At 32.6% G+C, this 21,339-nt stretch overlaps 1 protein-coding gene across 3 annotated transcripts in view; it reads left to right on the plus strand.

The window, feature by feature from the left end:
- Positions 1–21,339, plus strand: part of LOC127279898 (transcription initiation factor TFIID subunit 7) — a 203,819-nt gene that overhangs the window by 105,464 nt on the left and 77,016 nt on the right. For all 3 annotated transcript variants that reach the window (XM_051302555.1, XM_051302556.1, XM_051302554.1), the window contains one exon: positions 2,206–2,572. In XM_051302555.1, coding sequence (XP_051158512.1) covers positions 2,206–2,572 — 367 coding nt within the window. The remainder of the gene's footprint in view (positions 1–2,205; positions 2,573–21,339) is intronic.

The following is a 21,339-nucleotide window of genomic DNA, read 5'->3' on the forward strand; positions in this document are numbered from 1 at the left end:
GGATCGCCAAATTCGAATTTTAACGGACTTTCTTAAAAATATGGTTTTCTGATGCGGTCGGGTATATACGCTGGTTATTAAAAATTTATAATAAAAATTCACAATGGTAAAATCTTAAAGAGCATTAAGCCCTCTTTAATTTCTGACCTAGAAAAAAAAATTTCGAGAGTATTAAATTCTTTAAATCGTGACTTCTTGATCATGCTTTTTTAGGTAGGATTGATTATTCAAGATATTAAATCAATTTTATGAGGCTATGTTGCAAAAGGCTTGTAGCAAAATCCTTCTTCAGTATTTCGAAAAAAATTGAAAATGGTCAAGATTTCTATTGTCAGCAGAATTTTGTACAAAACTTTGCATTTCTTACCACTGTGCGCCTGCGCGATTCTCACGTGATAGCTTGAGCCAATCAGCCCCCTAATCGACGCCATCATGCAGTTGCCCCCTCCACACGGAGCTACAGAGGACGGACAGAACATCAAACTATTTACTATTACTATCTCACTACGACTACGGTTGTGCAGTTATCACCATACTAGAAAATACTTTTTCTCAACGTTAATAAATACAGTCTAGATCCGATATACTTACAGTAGAATCTACTTAATTCCCTTTCATTCATTTATTTTTCCTTATATCTTTATTTCATTTTCGTCTTCTCTTTTAATAAATTTTTTTCTACATTCTAAAGAATTTTAAAAACTTTTGCAGAGTCTAAAATTTTTAAATTAATTTCAATCAGTCCTTTTTATGACTTTTATTTTGATAAATAGCATTAAAACCAATTTTAATCAGTCCTTTTCAGGACTTTACTTTTGCCAAATACCATTAAAACTAATTTCAATCAGTCCTTTTCAGGACTTTTATTTTGATAAATAGCATTAAAACCAATTTTAATCTGTCCTTTTCAGGACTTTACTTTTGCCAAATAACATTAAAACTAATTTCAATCAGTCCTTTTCAGGACTTTTATTTTGATAAATAGCATTAAAACCAATTTCAATCTGTCCTTTTCAGGACTTTTATCTTGATAAATAGCATTAAAACTAATTTCAATCAGTCCTTTTCAGGGCTTTTATTTTGATAAATAGCATTAAAACCAATTTCAATCAATCCTTTTTAGGACTTTTATTTTGAGAAATAGCATTAAAACCAATTTTAATGAGTCGTTTTCAGGACTTTTCTTTTGATAAATATAGTATTAAGCCAAAGTCCTTAGCCATTTTTTGAAAAAATATTCCGCCATATAGGATCCGATATTTTAAAATTATTTAATTCCGACCTTTGATTCGTATTCAGCGCTTTTTTTAATTAATATTTTTCTTCTTTAATCTCCGCTGACAAATTCGTGATCTACAACTTAAAAATCTCCAGAGTAACAAGTTTTGAACATTTCTAATGGTTTTTTTATTAAACATACGCCCTATTAGGTCCGCCATTTTGAATTTTTTAATTCTGACTTCAGATTCGTAATCAGCGACCCCGAAAACCCCTGAGTAACGAATTTCGTTTCAATTCAAGTGATTTTTAATTTTTTCGTACGCCATTTTGGATCCGCCATTTTAAATTTTCAAAAATGGATTTCAGATTCGTAATCAGCGACCCCGAAAACCCCCGAGTAACACGTTTCAAGCGAATTGACTCATTTTTTTATATTTCGGCCGCCATATTGGATCCGCCATTTTGAATTTTTCAATTCTGACATCAGATTTGTAATGAGCGACCCCGAAAACCCCCGAGTAACACCATTCAACTGAATTCAGTTGAATTTATTGAATTTTCAAAAATTAATCCGCCATCTTGGTTCCGCCATTTTGGATTTTTTAGTTCTGACCATATGTTTGTGTTCTGTCAACTCACAAATATGAAAAGTAGTTGTTTTGAATAATTTTGGTCTGAAAATGTAAAAGTTTTTCCAATTTAAATAAAAAAAAAGCTTTTTTTACGTCACATTCCAGCCTGTGGTGGCCGCCATTTTGAAAATTTTAAAATCAGCCACTCGGTATTCGATTCTACATAAAAAATGCTAAATTTAAGCCCTAAGACTTTGCGATTGCTTTAAACCACGAGTGGACAAATCCATTTGCCTTTTCACATGGAATGACCCATATATATATATTTAATTTATTTATTTGTATATGTAAATTTACTACTACAGTTGTTATATAATATTAGAATGTAAGTTCTTTAAAATTTATTTTCAAGATGCTTATTTGTAAAGAAGAAGATGATCAAACTACTACTGATGAAGAATCACCTGTTAGACAAAAGAAAAGAGACCCAAATAAAGTTGATAAAAAATTTTTGTGGCCTCATGGTGTAACTCCACCAACAAAAAATGTAAGACGTAAGAGATTCAGAAAGACATTAAAAAAGAAGTATGTTGAAGCTCCAGAAATTGAAAAAGAAGTAAAACGTTTGCTTAGAGTTGACAATGAAGCAGTTAACGTTAAATGGGAGGTAATATGTGAAGATGAAGATCTGTCAAAACCAAGTAAAGTTTCTTCTAGTGGAACAGTGAAAAGTAAGAGAGATAGTGCTGACGAAAATATGTCACAAAATGTAGATATCGGTGAGTAGGATTGCAAGTCTTTTTAAATTTTTTTTTATATTTACCAAACTTTTTTACAAGATCTTTTTTTTCTTTTCATGTCAAGGCAAATTCTTCAAATTAATTTTATTGTCAATTAATTTAATGGCAATTATTGTCCATTTTATAATTTTATTGGTCAAATAATAGAAAAAACCTTGCGTAACTTTTTTAATCTATTGAATTAATTGCAATCTTGATGCATGATTCAAATGTAAGTTTGATCTAAGGTTGTCGCAAGTTTGTAGTAAGTTTGTTGCACAATTTTAATTTTCATTTAAGTCAAATTTAATTTTGTTTTTTGGGATACAACTTATTTTTGAATTTATACCGAGCATTAAAGATGGAAAGTAAAATTTAAAAAATTGCTGCAAGTATGTTGCAAACTTACGTGCTGATTGGGTATAAATTTAATTACTGTTTCAAGTTATATACAATAATTTTTAAATGTCCCTATTTATGGAACGGTCCAAAGAGGTGCTCCTATTCGACGGTCCTCGTTTTGTATGTATATATTGTACATATTTATGGAACAGATATAACGACAATAATAATTATGATTTTTAAGATGAAGTGCAACATATTAAAGGAATTTTTATTTAAGAACAATAAAAGCTTTGTTTTTGATTGATGTTTGTATTATATGTATCGGTAAGTATGCACAATGTTATTTTTTCATAAAAAATCAAAACCTAACTTAAAAAATTAAAGGAAAGGAAAAAAACTTAAAAAACTAAATTAAAAAATTGTAATGTGTGTACCAAGCTCTATGTATGCTTTTCAAGAGGCATTTCAGGCGGTGAACGAAAGCATTTCTTTTCGAAAAGCCACAAATATATATGAAGTACCTGTGACATCTATTCTTGGGCGTCAAAAAATCAAGAAGAAATAAAGACAATATCTGGTCCACCTACTGTTTTAAGTGAATCAGTAGAAGACAAAATTGTCAATTGGATTTTATACAAAGCTGAAAATAGATTCCTAGTCACAAAAGAAGAGTTATTGGATAGTGTGCAATATCATGTAAATGATTTGGGAAAGAAACCATCGTTTATAAGTGGTGTAAAATATTTTCAAAAAATTCAAGATTTGACCCTTTTTTTGAAAATAAAAAATTTTTCTGACTTTTTTTAAGTTTCGTTTTTTTTTAATTTTTTCTTTTTTTTTTAAGTTAAAAATGTGTATTTTCATCACAAAAAATATTGAGATGTCCTTTTTTGTTATTTTCGAGATATTAATTAAATGTTAATAAAAAATTAAATATTTTACATCTAAATAAAGTTATTGCAATTCTGAAGCTACCAATTGAAATCTGACGTAATTCGGCATCCAACGAACCTTATAGGAACTATTTTGGATTACAGGATTTTTTATAAACAATTGCAATGTTTGACAATTTTTTATTTACAATCCACTAATCCAAAATACTTCATACAGGGCTCGTTGGATGCGGAATTATGTCAACTTTCATTTAGTAACGTCAGAATTATGATAATTTATTTAGATGGATATTGACGGTGCGACAGAAGGAGGTTTAATTAAAAATTCTTTTTTTGATTATGGTTCTTAGGTGAATAAGAAAGATTTCTCAACAGGTTTTAAAATCAGTTTACTTGCCCGATTTAAAAAAAATTGAGTTTTAATATAAAAATAGTATTTTATGGGGAACCAGAATTTATTTAATGTACATATATGTATAGATAATAATGTTTTAGATTTGTGTTTATATATATTTATTAACATTGAAGTTATTTTCTGGTTCCGTTTTTATATTTATGCATTAAGAGTTTCGAAAGGTATCTAAAATTTTTTGGCAAGAAGAGAGCTTTAATTACCGCTCTGAACGTGAAGTAATATTGATTTTAAAATACTTTTCTCTCGAAACACGGACACTTTTTACAAAATCCTTATCTTATAAATTTCCTAAATCCAAAAGACTACACGGAAAAAATTTTGGTGCACCGGTTGTAGTGGTTAGTTAAAAAAATTTTGTACTTTAAAAACGGACATTAGTTATCCCGGTTTGGGGCTATTCACTCTTTCGATTCGCAATGATTCCCAAGTGACTCATTTTTATCCCTTAGTGACTCATCTTGATTCATAAGTGACTCTAAAACAAGTTCTCCATGAGTCCCTTATGAATCACGAGGAGTCACTAAGGGGTAAAAATGAGTCACTTGGGAATCATAGCGAATCACGAGAGTGAACAGCCCCTCGATGCTTCTGCCATTTTACGGCGGCAGGAGGTAATGAACCTGTCATTATATTACTTCCTGGCAAGAAGGAGTGTATTAAAAGGTATTAATTAGCATTGAAAAAAAGACAATCGAATGCCTTTAAATGATAATTAATTCCGTTCCTTTCCGGAATCCCAGTTAATGCTTTCGGTACGTTATAAATCTTTTTTTGGTGGCATAATCACTAAAACATTGAAATTAATTTTTAAAAAACTACTTCCTTAGTTTATACAAAAACCCTAATTGTCGAAACAGTACGTCAATGCAGTAACCCACTTCTGTCCACAAGCATAATTTTACGCGAAATAACGTGGTGAGAATACCACGCGATAATATGCTAAAATCTTTTTACACTTTTTAAGGTTAGGTCTATTAATATAAAAAAGGCTACTTATCCGATTAAATTCAATGAATAACTTATGCAAATAACGATATCTTTCTCAAGGAAAAAAAAGAAAAAAGTATGTATTTTTTAGCACTAATTATTGGAGAACACAAATGTGCGTTTGCACACTTGAATGTCTACTAAAAACTCAGCTCCTGTCAATAATTATAAGAAAAAAATTCGGTTGACAGATATGTCAATTGTAAAAACAAAAATAGCTAGTGGCCCACTTCTTACGGTGGCCCACTTCTGTCGATGCTACTCTACAGCAATATAGTTATTTATATATGTAAAACTGAAAATAATTAATTATTTAAGTATTTATAGATTGAATAAATTCTGAATCCCCATGAAACACTGTTTTTATATAAAAACGCATTTTTTTAAAATCGGGCACATAAACTGATTTTAAAACCTATTAAGAAATGTTTCTTATTCATCTAAAAACTATAATCAAAAAGAATTTTTAAGTGCCAACTCATTTTTATTTAAACCACCTTCTGGCGCACCGTGAATTCATCACATGATTCTATTTGATTAGTGTCATTTTGTCGAGAGAATCAAATCGAAATAATTTTATTGCTTTCTAATTTATCACACATTCAATCACTCGACATAGCAGTTTTTCATCCGTTTGAAGATGTTTAGAAAAGAACAATTCCCAAGTTGAAAGCTGAAAACAAGAACAGGGGAGAGTAGGCCTATGAGTAAAAGTGCTAAATTTGGTCCTGCCTATTTTTCAAAAAATGTTTGCTGCTCTTTCGATGTGTTTGCGATTTCAATAAACGTAATTATAACAGAAGCCTGCAAAAAAAAAATTTCCGTTGTCAGAGTTAGGGAAGACATTTTCCGTAGTTTTTGGTGCGCTGATTCCGAATCTGGCAACACAAACCGCCCATCACGTCAGGATGTTGAGAAATGTGGGGGTATAATTCCCAAAAATCACGTTTTTGTCAGTTTTTGAAAATTTCTACTGGATAAATCCGACGTGATTGTGACTTGTCATAGGAGTCAAATTAAAGCTTTCATAAAAATTGACTCTTAACTATTCGTAAATACAACTATTTTATAAAATACTTGGATTCGCTTGGAATTTGTCACTCGGGAGTTTTCGGGGTCGCGGATTACGGATATTATGTCAGATATTCAAAATGGTGTATCCAATATGTCGGATTGAATCGATTTTGCTTCCTCGCGGAGGAAGCTTTGTAGTCTTTTCGTTTATAAAATTATTAAAAATGGTGAAAACAAATTTTCCTCTATATAGAAATATGTTATATGTGATCCTGTTCAATTGTCCGGATGTATGTATGTGTGTGTGGATCCTTTTCTGTGAACACGATAACTTTAACAGGTTTTAATAGATTTAGGTAAAATTTGGTAGGCTAATTTTTCACATTAATATCTCAAAATGGACACTATAATTTTAAAAAATACCTCCCAAAAAAAATTTCATCGTCTTTTTTCCAAAAATTAGATTTTAATCAAAAAATATTTTTAGAAGCAAAATTTAAGGTAATACACTACCGTCGGAAATTGTGCGAACTCTGCATTTTCAACAACTATAAATCTGTTCAAATCATTAAAAATATTAAAACTAAAATTTTTTTCTCTTTATTTTATTAAAGCTAATAACTTTCTGAAAGAAATGACACCTTGGCAAAGAGAATATGTTAATTTTTCAATTAGATATCTAAGGAAAACCCAATTTTCAATGTTTTTACTATTGTTATACAATTTAAGTTATATAAAACAATTTATGTACACATTCTTCCCTAGCGTATGCAAACCGTGAAAGTTGGATAAAAAAATCAAAAAATTAAAGTTCAATGATTCAACAAAATATAATTTTTAAAAATTAAATAAATAGATAACCTTAAACTTCTCTGATTTATGTAAGTAAATTTACAATTTATACATTTTACTGATCATTTTTTGTCATGTAAATATTAATCATAATTTTTTGATGTTTTATTAAACAACTTTTACGGTTTGCATTCGCTAGGGAAGAATGTGCACATGAATTGTTTTATATCATTTTAATTGCATAATAAAATACGATTCCAATGAGCCCAAGAACGTTTAAAAATATTAATTTTTGCCAGAGAAATTAAAAAAATTGTAAAAACATTGAAAATTGGGTATTTCTTAGATATCTAATTGAAAAATTAACATATTCTCTTTGTCAAGGTGTCACTTCTTTCAGAATTTTATTAGCTTTAATAAAGTAAGGTCGATTAAATTTTAGTTTTAATATTTTTGAAGATTTGAACAGTTTTATAGTTGTTGAAAAATAAGAGTATACGCACGTTAGACGCAAACACATATATACATATAATCGTTTTTTGTGTTTATCATAGAAGCACGTTCTTACCGACCTATGGAAATTTAAAAAGTATGGACCACAGGCGACTTAATACTAAAGATTTAATTGTTTAGTAGATCAAAAAGTCTAAAAATCAGTTTTAAAAATGTGGAAGTCCAATAGTTGACATTATAATTGTTTGATCAGTTCAATATTTAAAGTTTACATTGTGTAGAAGGTCATGCAGTCAGAAATTCATTTTTTATAATAGTAAAATTTAATAGTTATAAAAAATCCAGTCTTTAATTGTTTATAAAATAATGTACATAATCAAAATTAAATTTTTTGCATATGGTTAAATATTCGACACGTCAGTTGTTTAAATATTTTAGTAGTCACACTTTTAATTGTCTCAAAGTCAAAGATCAAGTATGGTCAGAAATTCATATTTAACCCTCTAGGTACTTAAGGCGAGATCACCACCACGATATTATTATTAGATTTGTTTAATTTTTAATTATTATTTTTTAATATTTTATTTTATATAACAAATTTGTGGCGAGAAAGCCCAAACGCAATTGCTATTCATTATATTTCGCGCCTCTTCCTCTAGATCATATATGTAGTGCCCCTACTAAGCACCGATGTCGCCACAATCTTCACAGTAAAACAAAAACGAAGAACTCCCTCTATATTGCGAGTATTCTCCATTTCTCATTCCTTTATTTTGTGCCGATAAAGTCACACGTAATTCGAAAATGGGAAACAGAAAACTTAAAAAACAAGTGAAAGAATTACAATATCAACTGAACTCTCTATTAAAGAAGAGAGGTAAGTAATTTTTTCTTAAAATAACTATTTTGGTTCAACCAATTAGTTTGAATAAAACCACATGAGATGTTTCGCATCTCAAGTTTGTTTATAACCTAAAAGACCACGTGTCTCTTAGCGTTTTTTTCTTTACAATATATATATATATATATTAAGAAAAAGAACAAGTTTGTTCTTAAAAAGAGGTTATTTTGGTTCAACCAATTAACCTGCTTGTTAACCTAAAGCCATATTTCTCGTTATCGTTCAACGGTCGAGAAAAAAGGTTAGGTTTAATAAACGTCAATTTTTTGGTCCAACCATAATTGACAAAAAACAATAGTCAATTCTTTGGTCCAACCATAATTGACAATAAATAATAAAATAATAAATAATAACAATAATTTTGTTTGTTTTATTTAAATAAAATAATATAGTATGATATTTTATGTTAGGTAAACGTAAACGAAGTTCTTCAAGATCGTCTGACTATTCAGAAAGTTCCCGGAGTAGTTCCAGCAGTTCTGGACATTCTAAATATTCAAAAAAGCGATCTTCTCGTCGTTCAAGGAGCAAATCACGCAGGCATTCTGTCGAAATTAAAAGGATCAGAAGGTCTAATGAAAGATCATCAAGTGACAGTGGAAGTCGTTCTCATAGTACGCTGTCAGAAAACACGTCAGCTCTCTCCAGAAAATCGAGGTCACATTCTCGAGAATATGATCGTCCACAGGGTGATAATAAATCAAAATCTTTGCAGGAGAATACAACTTTACAACAGGAAAAAATAATTCAAAATTCGCAGGCAGTTGAGCCAAAAGATTTGGAAATTTTTGGTGAGCGACCATTTCCAGACAGGGTTTTTGCTTCACCTATTAATGAACATTTATCAAATATATTAAATGATATTTTAAATAAAGGACTGCCATCAGAAGAAAGAAAGAAGCTTTTGAAGTGTTTTCCGCCTCCAGAAAATTGTTTGATGATGGATCCCCCAAAATTAAATGTTGAGGTTAAGGCGGCGATTGACAATACAATTCAAAAAAGAGACGATCGCATTGCAGAAAAACAGGAAAAGATTTGTGCCTCACTTGCTGGGATCAGCAAGACAATAGAATTAATTTTGCAGTCCAATTTGGAGGATAAGAAAATATTATTAGACCCTCTTAATGGGGTTATGCGAATTCTATCTGATCTCCAACATGATGAAACTCAGATACGAAGATCTTTGATTTTAAAAAATATTGCGCCTCCTATTCGTGAAACACTCAAAGATTTACCTTTCGATAATTGGCTGTTTGCTAAGGATTTGTCCGATAAATTAAAAGCAGCTAAAGCTCTGCATCAATCATCGAAAGACTTAAAGCCAGTTTCGAAGAGTACAAATTCAAAGGACAATAAAGGAAGTTCAAAAAACTTCAAGAGCCCAACCTCGCGCTATCCACAGAAGTCGAACTATTATACGAGGAGCAACGGGCCGAAATACAGTTCGAACAGGGACCAGAGGCCACAGTTTCGGAGAAATACGTCGAACCGGAAACAGGAACATCCGAATGTGAAGAAGATGGCGTAGAGGTAAGATCGTTTGCAGGACGATTAAAATTTTTTAAAGACAAATGGCGTGAATTGACTTCAGACGAAAAAATTCTTGAGTGGATTTCAGGTTATAAAATCCCATTCGCTTATAAAGTGGTACAACGAACTCCTCCATCTGAACAGTCTCTCTCTGACGCTGAAAAATCAATTATGTCAATTGAAATTGACTTGTTATTAGGTAAAGGTGCCATTGAAAAGTGTAAGCCTCATCCTAAACAGTTTCTATCTCGGGTATTTATTATTTCCAGATCAGACGGTTCTGCCAGATTGATTTTAAATCTACGTTTATTAAATTCGTTTATTCAAACGGTTCATTTCAAGTTAGAAGATGGAAGGACGGTAAGACAGATATTAATTCCTGATTCTTTCATGGCGACGTTAGATATGAAGGACGCTTACCATTTGATTCCAATTGCAGTTCCCGACAGGAAATATTTAAGATTTCAATTTAATGGGGTTTTATATCAATATACTTGTGTACCTTTTGGGTTGTGTACAGCCCCCTATTTGTTTACGAAATTAATGAGACCAATAATGGCTAGTCTTAGAGAGAAAAGTTACGTTTCGGTTATTTATATGGACGATATTTTCTTATTGGGAAATTCTTTCGAGGAGTGTCAAAAGAATGTACAAGTTACGCGTTCCCTGTTAGAAAGATTAGGTTTTATAATAAATTATAATAAAAGCGAATTGATCCCGGCAAAGTCACGTAAATATTTAGGATTTAATTAAAATTCTCAAGATATGTTGATCGAACTACCGAATGATGAAAAAGAGAAAATAAGAGCACTAATTGAAAAGTTTTCCAAACAAAAAAAATGTAAAATCAGAGATTTTGCGGCCTTAATAGGCACCTTGGGATCATGTTGCTCAGCTTTAACGTATGGTTGGGTACATTTGAAAGATTTTGAACGAGATAAATTTTTAGCTCTTCAAAACAACGAGGGTAATTTTGATGCAACAATGTATCTTTCGAACAAGTTGAAACCAGACTTTCAGTGGTGGAAAGAACAAATTAATTTTGCAGTTAAACCAATTTCTCCCTTTAAACCGGTACTCGAAATTTTTTCTGATGCGTCAATGTCTGGCTGGGGTATCGTCTGTGAGAAAAAACGAACTCATGGTTATTGGAATAAAGAAGAAAAATTAAATCATATAAATTATCTCGAACTTTTGTCAGCATTTTTTGGATTAAAGTGTTTTTGTGAAGGTTTGTCGAATTGTGATATTTTATTGCGTATAGACAATACAACCGCTATCGCGTATATTAACAAGATGGGGGGTATTCAGTTTCCGAAACTGAATTCTTTGGCAAAAGAGATCTGGTTATGGTGTGAGCAAAGACGCATTTGGATATTCGCGTCTTATATTAAATCCAAGGAAAATGTTGAGGCCGATTTTGAATCAAGGCGATTGGAATCGGAAACTATTAAGCTATTAATTTCGGAACCAGTTTTCCTAAGTCCAGAAATTAATCTTTTATGTTCTTTGGACAGGGAGCCGCACCCGCTTTGGAGGAAATTAACCTTGGTTGCGGGGATGTTGTCCGGGAAGCCTTCCGGAGAAAAGAGGTTCCGGAACAATCTCTTGACATAATGTTGTCCTCCTTGTCAGAGTCTTCGGCTAAACAATACAGTTCGTATTTAAAAAAATGGTCAAGTTTTTGTCAAAATAATAACGAAGATATGTATACGTCGAATGTACCGAGAGTTATAGAATTTTTGTCAGAAGAATTTCAAAAAGGCGCGGCTTTAGGAAGTTTAAATAGCTGTCGTTCTGCTATTGCTCTTCTGCACGGTCCAGAACTTGGTGAGGATCCTCGAGTAAAGAGACTTTTTAAAGGTTTTAGTAACATACGTCCTGGCAAGCCAAAATATGATTGTACTTGGGATCCTCAACAGGTCTTGGATCACTTAAATCAATGGGGACCTTCGGACTCTCTTTCGTTGGAAAAAATAACACTAAAGTTAGCGACTCTATTTGCACTTATTACTGCGCATCGTATGCAGACATTAGCTTTAATAGATATTAGAAATCTTGAGAAAAATGAAAACGGTATCACGATAAAGATTCCGGATAAGATCAAGACATCAAGGGTTAATAAGAATCAACCAACTTTGTACATTCCTTATTTTAAAGAAAACGAGATTATTTGTGCAGCATCAACTTTAGATTTATACATAGAAAGAACGAAAGAACTGCAAGGTAGCGGGAATAAATTATTTATAACTATTAAAAAACCGTACAAGGCTGCGTCTAGCCAAACTTTAAGTCGCTGGATTAAAAAAGTTATGGGTGATAGCGGAATCGATACAAATGTATTTGATGCGTACAGTACGCGTCATGCTGCTACGTCAACTGCTAAACGAAAGGGAATCAGTATTGACTGTATTAAGAAAACTGCGGGTTGGTCAGAGAATTCTCGTACTTTTGCAAATTTTTACGATAAACCGATAATTCCAAGAAAGGAAGCCTTTGCAAATGCGATTCTAAATAAGTAATATAATCATCGTTCTCAAATTAACAATATGTATCATTTAAATTCTGTTTCCAATATTCAAATATATAAGAATTAATCTGCCGTAAAAAAAAAAATCTTTAAACATCTACATATATGATCTAGAGGAAGAGGCGCGAAATATAATTCTCTGATTAAAAGAACTTACCTGTAAGTGAAGTCCAATCAGAATTATATGAAGCGCCTCTTCCGAATAGATCACACCCACCCAATCTTTGTTTACCCTAATAATTTTTTCAATATAGGTATATTTTAAAATTCATTATCCCTAATATATTACGGCAGTGCTTTGAAGAAATGAGAAATGGAGAATACTCGCAATATAGAGGGAGTTCTTCGTTTTTGTTTTACTGTGAAGATTGTGGCGACATCGGTGCTTAGTAGGGGCACTACATATATGATCTATTCGGAAGAGGCGCTTCATATAATTCTGATTGAACTTCACTTACAGGTAAGTTCTTTTAATCAGAGAATTAAAATTGTCTAATTAAAGCGACAATCTATGAAAACTGCAAAAAAATTTAATTGTCAATTATAAAAGATTTTATTTTATAAAATAAATTTAGTGTTATAAAATAGTTATAATTTTTATTTATTTGATGTTTTATAATCATTTGTAATTAATTTTTTCATTTTTACTTAAAAGAAGATAAGTGGTGATCTCGCCCCAAATATTAGGGGCTATCCTTTGCAGGGATAGCGTAGAATAGCTGTAGCTCGAAGTAATGAAGAGACCGGAACATACGTCAATGGAGTAAAATGTAGCCAAAGAGTCTATCTTTCAAACCTTTTTGGTTTTTGTCTTTATTGGCTCGGGAACTGGAGATACAGTTTGAAAACTTAAAAGTGGTGATCTCGCCCCACTCTACTCTATGTTATATGCATGTGAATTTAAAATTTGAAGAAAAACTGTAAATATTTTATTTAAGAAAACGAAAATTTTGTGGTATATTAGTGTTGGTCGTTCTAGAACTTAATGTAATAAGAAAGATATAGTTTGAGCCGATGGGCAACCAACCATCGATCAAATAAAGATTTTATGAATATTTAAGTATTTTCAATTTTTAGAAATTTATGGTTTAAAACGGCTGTTAAACAGTCGAAACGCTATTTATTTCAAATATTAATTTGTCTACAAATTGTTTTCTAATATTAAGGACGTTTATCGACTGAAATGCAGGCCTGTAGAAAAAAATAATCAATTAACATTTAAATAATTAGAATAACATTATTAATTGTACTTTCTGAAAGATTGCCTAAAATATTGCCGTTTGGAAAATACAGCAATTTGTTTTAAAAAATTCAAATTTAAATTTAAATAATCAAATTACCTTTTAACATAATTTATATTTTGACGAATGATCATTGGTTAGAAGTTTTAAATGTTCAAATTTCAATTATCTAGAATTTTCATTTAATCACATATCCATTTAGTATAATTTTTATTGCTTCGAAATATTATTTTTACATAAATTTCAATTTTCTAAACTTTATTTGTTATAATTGTTATTTTTTTAAAATACACATTACCTAAAATTCACTGACACTATCTGCTATTTGACATAATTCACAAAACACAGAAAATTTAAATGTCATAAATTTTGTTTTGCCGATATATAATTTTTCATAATCTCTATTTCTTATATAATAGTCACTGTACAGAAGTTCCCATTTTCGAATTTTCAAATAACATAATATGATCCAATCAACAGAAATTTCATTTCACCTAAAATATCACGTCTTAGTTTTTAAGCAGTTGTTTCCCATCTATGTATTTTATATTTTTTGTAAACCCTAATACCATCTTACCCACAGGGGAGGGCAAGATGGAGGTACCGTCAATGCGGGTAACTTCGGACAGGCGGCTAACTTTGGACACTTGTACATTTTTAAAAATATTTTGTATTTCCCTTCTACATAATAATTTTCGTGAGGAGTTAGTATTTCCTTTGTTTTACTGAACATCCAAAGAATATATTCTGACAAATTAAAAATAAAAATAATCAAGGAATTTCGAGAAAAAAATTAATTTGTTTGAAGGAAGTTTTTTGGACGTTATTGCCATTTATGAAAAAAACCTATTTTTGAATGATTATATGCAAGGTAAGTGCTATTTCCTTTTTAAAATGTGAGCTACTATGCATTGACATAAAAGTCACACTGAGTTCAATAACCTAAATTTACAAATTATTGTGTAAATAGGTTTTATTTGAGGAAATGTTATTTTGTAGGGTAACTTTGGACATGGGACGAATATATAATGTAGAAGGAAAAAGTCGCAATTATTGCTATTATTCGGAAAGCTCAATTCAAAAAGCACTTTCAGAAGTTCGGAGAAATAAATTAAGCCTTCGGAAAGCATCTGAAAAATACAATGTGCCCAAAAGTACATTGAGAAATCACTTGAAAAGCCAAACTGTTAAAAAATATGGTAGGCCAACAGCTCGCAGCATTGAAGATGAAAAATATATAGTGGAAGCTTTACTTTTATGCTCAGAATGGGGGTTTCCGATGAAGATTTTGGACACCAAATTGATTGTGCAATCTTTTTTTAAAGCGTTCTGGGAAAGTAGTCAAGGTATTTAAGAACAATATGCCACAAATCAACACACCTTTATCCGACGTGATTGAAAGGAAGTGTTCCTGGTTCTAAATACAACAGAAGTTCCAGTGGTTGGTTCGACATGCAATTATTTGAAGATTGGTTTTTGAAAACATGCCTTCCCTACTTGAAGAATCTTCCTGGTCGCAAAGTAATGTTTGGAGACAATCTGGCAAGTCACGTATCTCCATTGGTCATTACAACTTGTGTTGAGAACAATATCTCTTTTGTTCTCCTACCCCCTAATGCAACACATGTTGTTCAACCTCTAGACGTTGCCTTTTTTCGTCCAATAAAAATTTCGTAGAGAAATGTTCTTGAAAATTGGAAACTGAAAAACAGAGGAGTTCTTCCAAAAGCGTCATTTCCGAGCTTGCTTAAAGAAAGCCTTGAGAAAATTGAAACTAATTTAAGCAAGAATATAATTTCGGGTTACAGAGGTTGTTGTATCATACCAGTAGATCGAAAACAAGTGTTGAAGCGAATGCCTTCTCAACGTAAAGTCAACAATTCCACAGTCATCAGAAATTTGGAATGAATTACTTCTCGAATTTTTGAAAGAAAATAGATGGCAAAAGACTCCTGCAGGTGAAAAAAAACGAGGAAAGAAGTTGAACGTTGCACCAGGAAACAGTATCGGTTTAGATGACCTATCAATCTTGGAAGATGATGACTCAAATTCAACGATTTGTGAAACGAAAAATGCTGAAAATGATGAGATCAATATCAAATCTGTCATCCGAGGAAAAGACATTCGAAGAGGCAGATACACGTTTTCTGCCGTTGATTACAGTCAATTGAGTTAAAGTTTACGTTTACCAAATGTTCGAAAGCTTCAAATATATATTTTGATTTAATTTAAAATTGTATTACATTTTTATGTACAAAAAATTATATTAAAAACAGTTAAATTTCAATAATGTTCATATTTAAAATGTACCATTAATTAATTTTAATTATTTTATTTATTTTTGTAAAAAAATTATAAAAAATAGTCGGAGAACTTTAAAATAGTTTCTTATTAAAAAAAATACTTTACGAACATAATTATTCTAAATATTTTCAAATTACGCAAAAAGTTATAAAATGTCCAAAGTTACCCGCTTTTTGAGGCTAACTCCGGACATTCGTTTTTTACTTGAGAAAAAATAACAGATAAAAAAAAATTTCAACTACACATATCTTCACACAACACCCTAAAGAATGCATATTCCAAACGTCAAACTTCCAGATATTATGTTATAAAAGTTATTAACGAAAAACATTAAAAACTGTCCGAAGTTACCCGCATTGACGGTATGTAACTTTTTATGTTTTGTTAATTTTATTGTAACAGGATTTTAAATTGACGTAACTCTCTATGAAATTTTAATTATATTATTTTCAGGGGTAGTTAAAAATAATACGCCCCTGGAATTAACCCTTAGGCGCATGCGTCTCATCAAAGAAATTTGATGAGAAGCGGGGGAGTTCCTCGTAAACTGTGATACAGTACACATCGTGTCCAAAGTATAGCAAAGTTTTCGTGGTTAAATCGTTGAATTGTGAGTTGAATCGTGTATAGTTCGACAACGGTATATGAACAGACTCGTATTTCCTTGAAAAGTACCTCGGTATTCTTGTGCTTCTGGCACAATCGCCAACCGACTCGGCGCTACGCGTCTCCCGTCGGCCGTGCCGGCCATTTTGCTTGATTCAGGTATCGTTTTTATACAGTTTAATTATTATTTACATTGTCTTGGCATAAACATATCTTAAATGGAGGTTTAACCTCCTACTCATCGAGCATGAGTATGAACACAGGAGAGGGTTTTAAAGACCCTCCACTTCCTCCTTCATCGGAAACTCATATGGATGTTGTAGATGCTGCACAAAGCTTACTACAATTTAGCCCTAATCTTGCATCGAGCCAAGAAGACTTGAACTCGAATGCAAAAAAACACTGTTCTGAAAAACACAAAAATGACCAAATTTCAGCACACCACAACCCATCTTCTCAACAACAACAAACCAGCACACAACATAAATCTAATGATCCAACAAAACAAACAAATCCTCTCAACCAATACGACGATTCCTTGAGATCCAATTGCACAGTTTTCTTACAGCGTGACCCGAAATCACCCGATGCAAAAAAAGACCTCAACAATATGTCGGTAGGACGTCTCCTTCATTCCACTTTTCCAGGTAAAATCGTTGATATTCACCGCAGCGGCTTCGCTAAAGTGCGAGTCATCTTGAACTCGGGCAGAGCTGCCAATCAACTTCTAAACGATCCGTCAATTCGAGCTAAAGGCTTAATCGCATTGATCCCGTCGAGTGTTGTATCCTGTCAGGGCGTTATGAATAACGTGCCTGTAGATATTTCAATCGAGGAAATTCTCGCAAACACTGAAATCTTGGGTCCTCAAGTCAGAAGCACTAAAATCCTCCAAGCTCGTCGTATGAACAAGAAATCTTTCGACGAAAACACTCAAACTGACAAGTACACACCAAGTACTTCCGTTCTTCTCACATTTTCAGGTACTATCCTTCCTCAAAGGGTAGCGATCTACAAAGCATCAAGCGAAATTCGTCCTTACATCCCAGATTCTCGCATGTGCGCAAAATGTTGTCGATTCGGACATATTGCCAAGTTTTGTCGGTCCAATTCACGTTGCCAAATTTGTGCAACAGAGGTCGTCCACACTGCTACAAATCCTTGTCCAGGTCCTGGAGAAACAAAAAAGTGCTTAAACTGTCCAAAATCATCAAATCATTCAACTCGATCGAAGGAATGCCCGGAATTTATATTCCAAAAAAATCTCCGCACTCACGCTACTATTAACAAGCTCTCTTTCAATGAGTCGAAGAAAATTCTTCGCCCACTCAAAAAATCGAATTCAAATCCACAGAATTTTAATTTTTCCGGTTTTCCTGGATTAGGAGATGTTCCTGCTCCTTCTTTCAATGCACCCGATATCACTCCTGAACCTCTTTACTCTGAAGTGTCCAACGGCTCAAAGCAGTACCAAAGAAATTCAACTTCGCCTTCTGCAAAACCTAAACCGACGCAAACCCGAAAAAGATCTGCAAATAATTCTTTTTATGCATCTCAATGGAACAATGGAAGAGAGTATGACGACTTTCCAAACGGCTCTGCTTTAACATCTCGTTCCACTCATCATCCTTCTCCAACTACCGATAACCAACCACCCTTAAACACCGATCCACTTTCAACATTCATCACCTGGCTTAGTGCTCAGGTTTCTCAAATTTACTCAGACAAAACTCCAGAATTTACAAAAGATATGCAGAACAACATTGCTAAAATCACAGAAAGTGTACACTCTCTTCTTAAACCGGCAAATTCTGATCATGGCCAACCTCGATAATTTGAACATAATGCAATGGAACTGTCGTGGTGTCACCAATAAGACACCCGAATTACTAAAATTATCTAATCAATTTGATATACTTCTCTTATGCGAAACATTTCTCAAATCTAACAAAAGAGATAACCTTAATTCCCTCAAACAATTTAACATTATTAGATCCGATAGAGCAATAAATAAGGGTGGCGGTTTAGCTATTGCCATCCGTAAAAATATAACCTTCTCTAGAATCCAAACCATTTTTTCCCAAGAAGATGAGTTAGAAACACTTGCTGTTTCTATCAATTCATCTAGAGGCGAAATTTTAATAATTTCTGTTTACAGAGTACCTGGAAAACAAACTCCCACAAATCAATGGAAACTTTTCTTCGATTCAATAAAAAATTCAGGCATTAATTCAGTCTTTATAGGAGGTGACTTCAATAGTCACAACACTCTTTGGGGTAGCTCCCACAATTGCACTAATGGACACAACTTTTGCAATGAACTAGACAACTCTAACTTCATTGTCTTAAATGATGGTACTCCAACCCACATGGGTCGACCACCAAACCCCAATTCAGCTCTGGATCTTACTCTCGTTTCTTCAAATCTCTACCTCGTCTTGTCTTGGAATGTTCACGACGATTTAATGGGTAGCGATCATTTTCCAATTTTTACTTCACTAGGCATAACAATACCAATTTCTACTTTTTCTTCACACAAATATAATCTCAGAACAATGAATTGGGAAATATTTTCTACAAATCTTTGTTCATCAGTAGAATCCAATCTTGATCTTTTAAACACATCAGATCCGGTTTCTGATTACAACCATCTAGTAGATCTCATTGACCAGTCAGTCAATTTTGCTTGTCCTGAACGCAAATCTACTCAAAATCCACACCGAGCTTCCAAAACTTCTAGAACACCTTTTGTTCCAGCCCCTTGGTGGAACAGTGAGTGTGATAATGTCATAAAAACTAGAAAATCAGCTTTATCTACCTATAGAAGAATACCTAACTACGAAAATTTTATCGAACTTAAAAAATCTGAAGCTATAGTCAAAAGAACTCTTAATGAAGCTAGACGTCAATCTTTCAGAAATTTTTGCGATACACTAGACAGAAATACCCCTCTCACCAAAATTTGGTCGGTAATAAAATGTTTTAAAAACCGATTCACGCAACCAACAACATCTTCCTGCTCAGCAGACAATGCAGTCATAGAAAAGCTCAATTCCTTAGTGGAGGAAACTTGCCCTCCTACTGCTCTCCATGATAACTTTCCGAATAATTTCAATCACGATACTTTTCTAGAATCCCCCTTCACTTTAAGAGAACTCACAATAGCAATCAACTCTTCCAAAACAAAATCCTCACCCGGCCTCGACAAAATAGATTTTAATATTATTCAACATCTACCCAAACAAATTCTGCCTATTCTCCTTTCAATCATCAATAGAATTATCTCCAGCGGTGTTTTTCCGTCGTCTTGGAACAACTATCTTATCTTCTTTCTTCCAAAATCCTCACCCGGTAAATTTAGACCGATTTCATTAGCCAATTTGGCTTTAGAAAAAGCAAATCATGTGCTGATAACATAGCGTTACTCTCTACAGAAATTTGGACTGGCCTTGCTGAGCATCAATTTACAGGTGCTTTATTTCTTGATTTAAAAGGTGCATTCCCTAGTGTAATTCCTAACATTCTCATTGAAGATCTTCGTACAATAGGAATCCCCGAAACAATAGCAAAATTTATTTACAATTCATTTAAATGTAAAAATATATTTTTCAAAATTAACGGCGAAATAATTGGACCTCGAACAAGCACTGTTGGTCTTCCAGTAAATTATGCAATCTATACTAGAGAACTTAATCTTTATATCCCTGCAGATTGTATTATACTCGAATTCGCAGATGACTTAACCGTCACTTGTCGTTCTCCTAACCTTAATCAAATAATTACCTCTCTTCAATCCTGCCTCGAAAATATTTCTGTCTTTTTGTCTAATAGAGGTTTGGATATCTGTCCAGAAAAAACTAAATTAGTCATCTTCAGTAATAAAAAACTAAATCTAGACGATCCAACTCTTACACTTTGACTAAACGGTACCACTATTAAACCATCTCCTTCAGCTACATACCTCGGTATTCAATTTCACCAATCAGCATCTTCCGATGTTCACTTTAATTATCTATGCGACAAGGGCAGAAAAATTTTAAATATTTTTAAAGTCCTTAGATGCACATGGTGGGGAGCCGATCCTTACGTACTCGTTCGAATCTATGATTCTCTCTTTAGAAGTAAAATAGATTATTGTTCACAAGGTTCAAATTTTAAGTCCGACAAAAATTTTTCTAAATTGGAAAAAATCCGCAATCAAATGTTAAGATTAGCCGTAGGCTATAGAAACAGCACACCTATCAACGTAATCTTGGCTGAGTGTTGCGAACCTCCACTAAGAACTAGATTCAATTTTTTAGCAAAAAAATACCTTATAAAAATTTATTCGAACTCCTCTCACATTTTGCCGGACAAACTCTCAACTCTCTCTTGTCTTACTATCAACTCTAATGTGAAATACAATTATCCATTGCTAATTGCATATGAAAATCGAAAAATTGCAGCGAACTAATCAGAAAAAGGGAATTTGATCCCTTTTTCGAATTCCTTTATGATGATCATATATTCACTCCACAAGTTATCCCAGACTGGGGACTTTTAATACAAGCTTCACCAAATCCATCACTCTTGTTCAACGATCTTGCAAACCAGGACTTTCCTAATCACACATACTTCTTCACTGATGGCTCCAAATCAGATTCAGAACATCTGGCTGGATGCGCAGTCGTTTGCCCCTCTTTAAATGTAACATTAAAATATAAAATTTCAAACTTTTCTTCTATTTTTTCGCTTGAAGCATTTGCCATATTATTTT

Source organism: Leptopilina boulardi, unplaced genomic scaffold (assembly GCF_019393585.1).
Source record: "Leptopilina boulardi isolate dan_hultmark-lab unplaced genomic scaffold, ZJU_Lbou_2.1 LbouV2_224, whole genome shotgun sequence".
Classification (NCBI taxonomy): Eukaryota; Metazoa; Arthropoda; class Insecta; order Hymenoptera; family Figitidae; genus Leptopilina; species Leptopilina boulardi.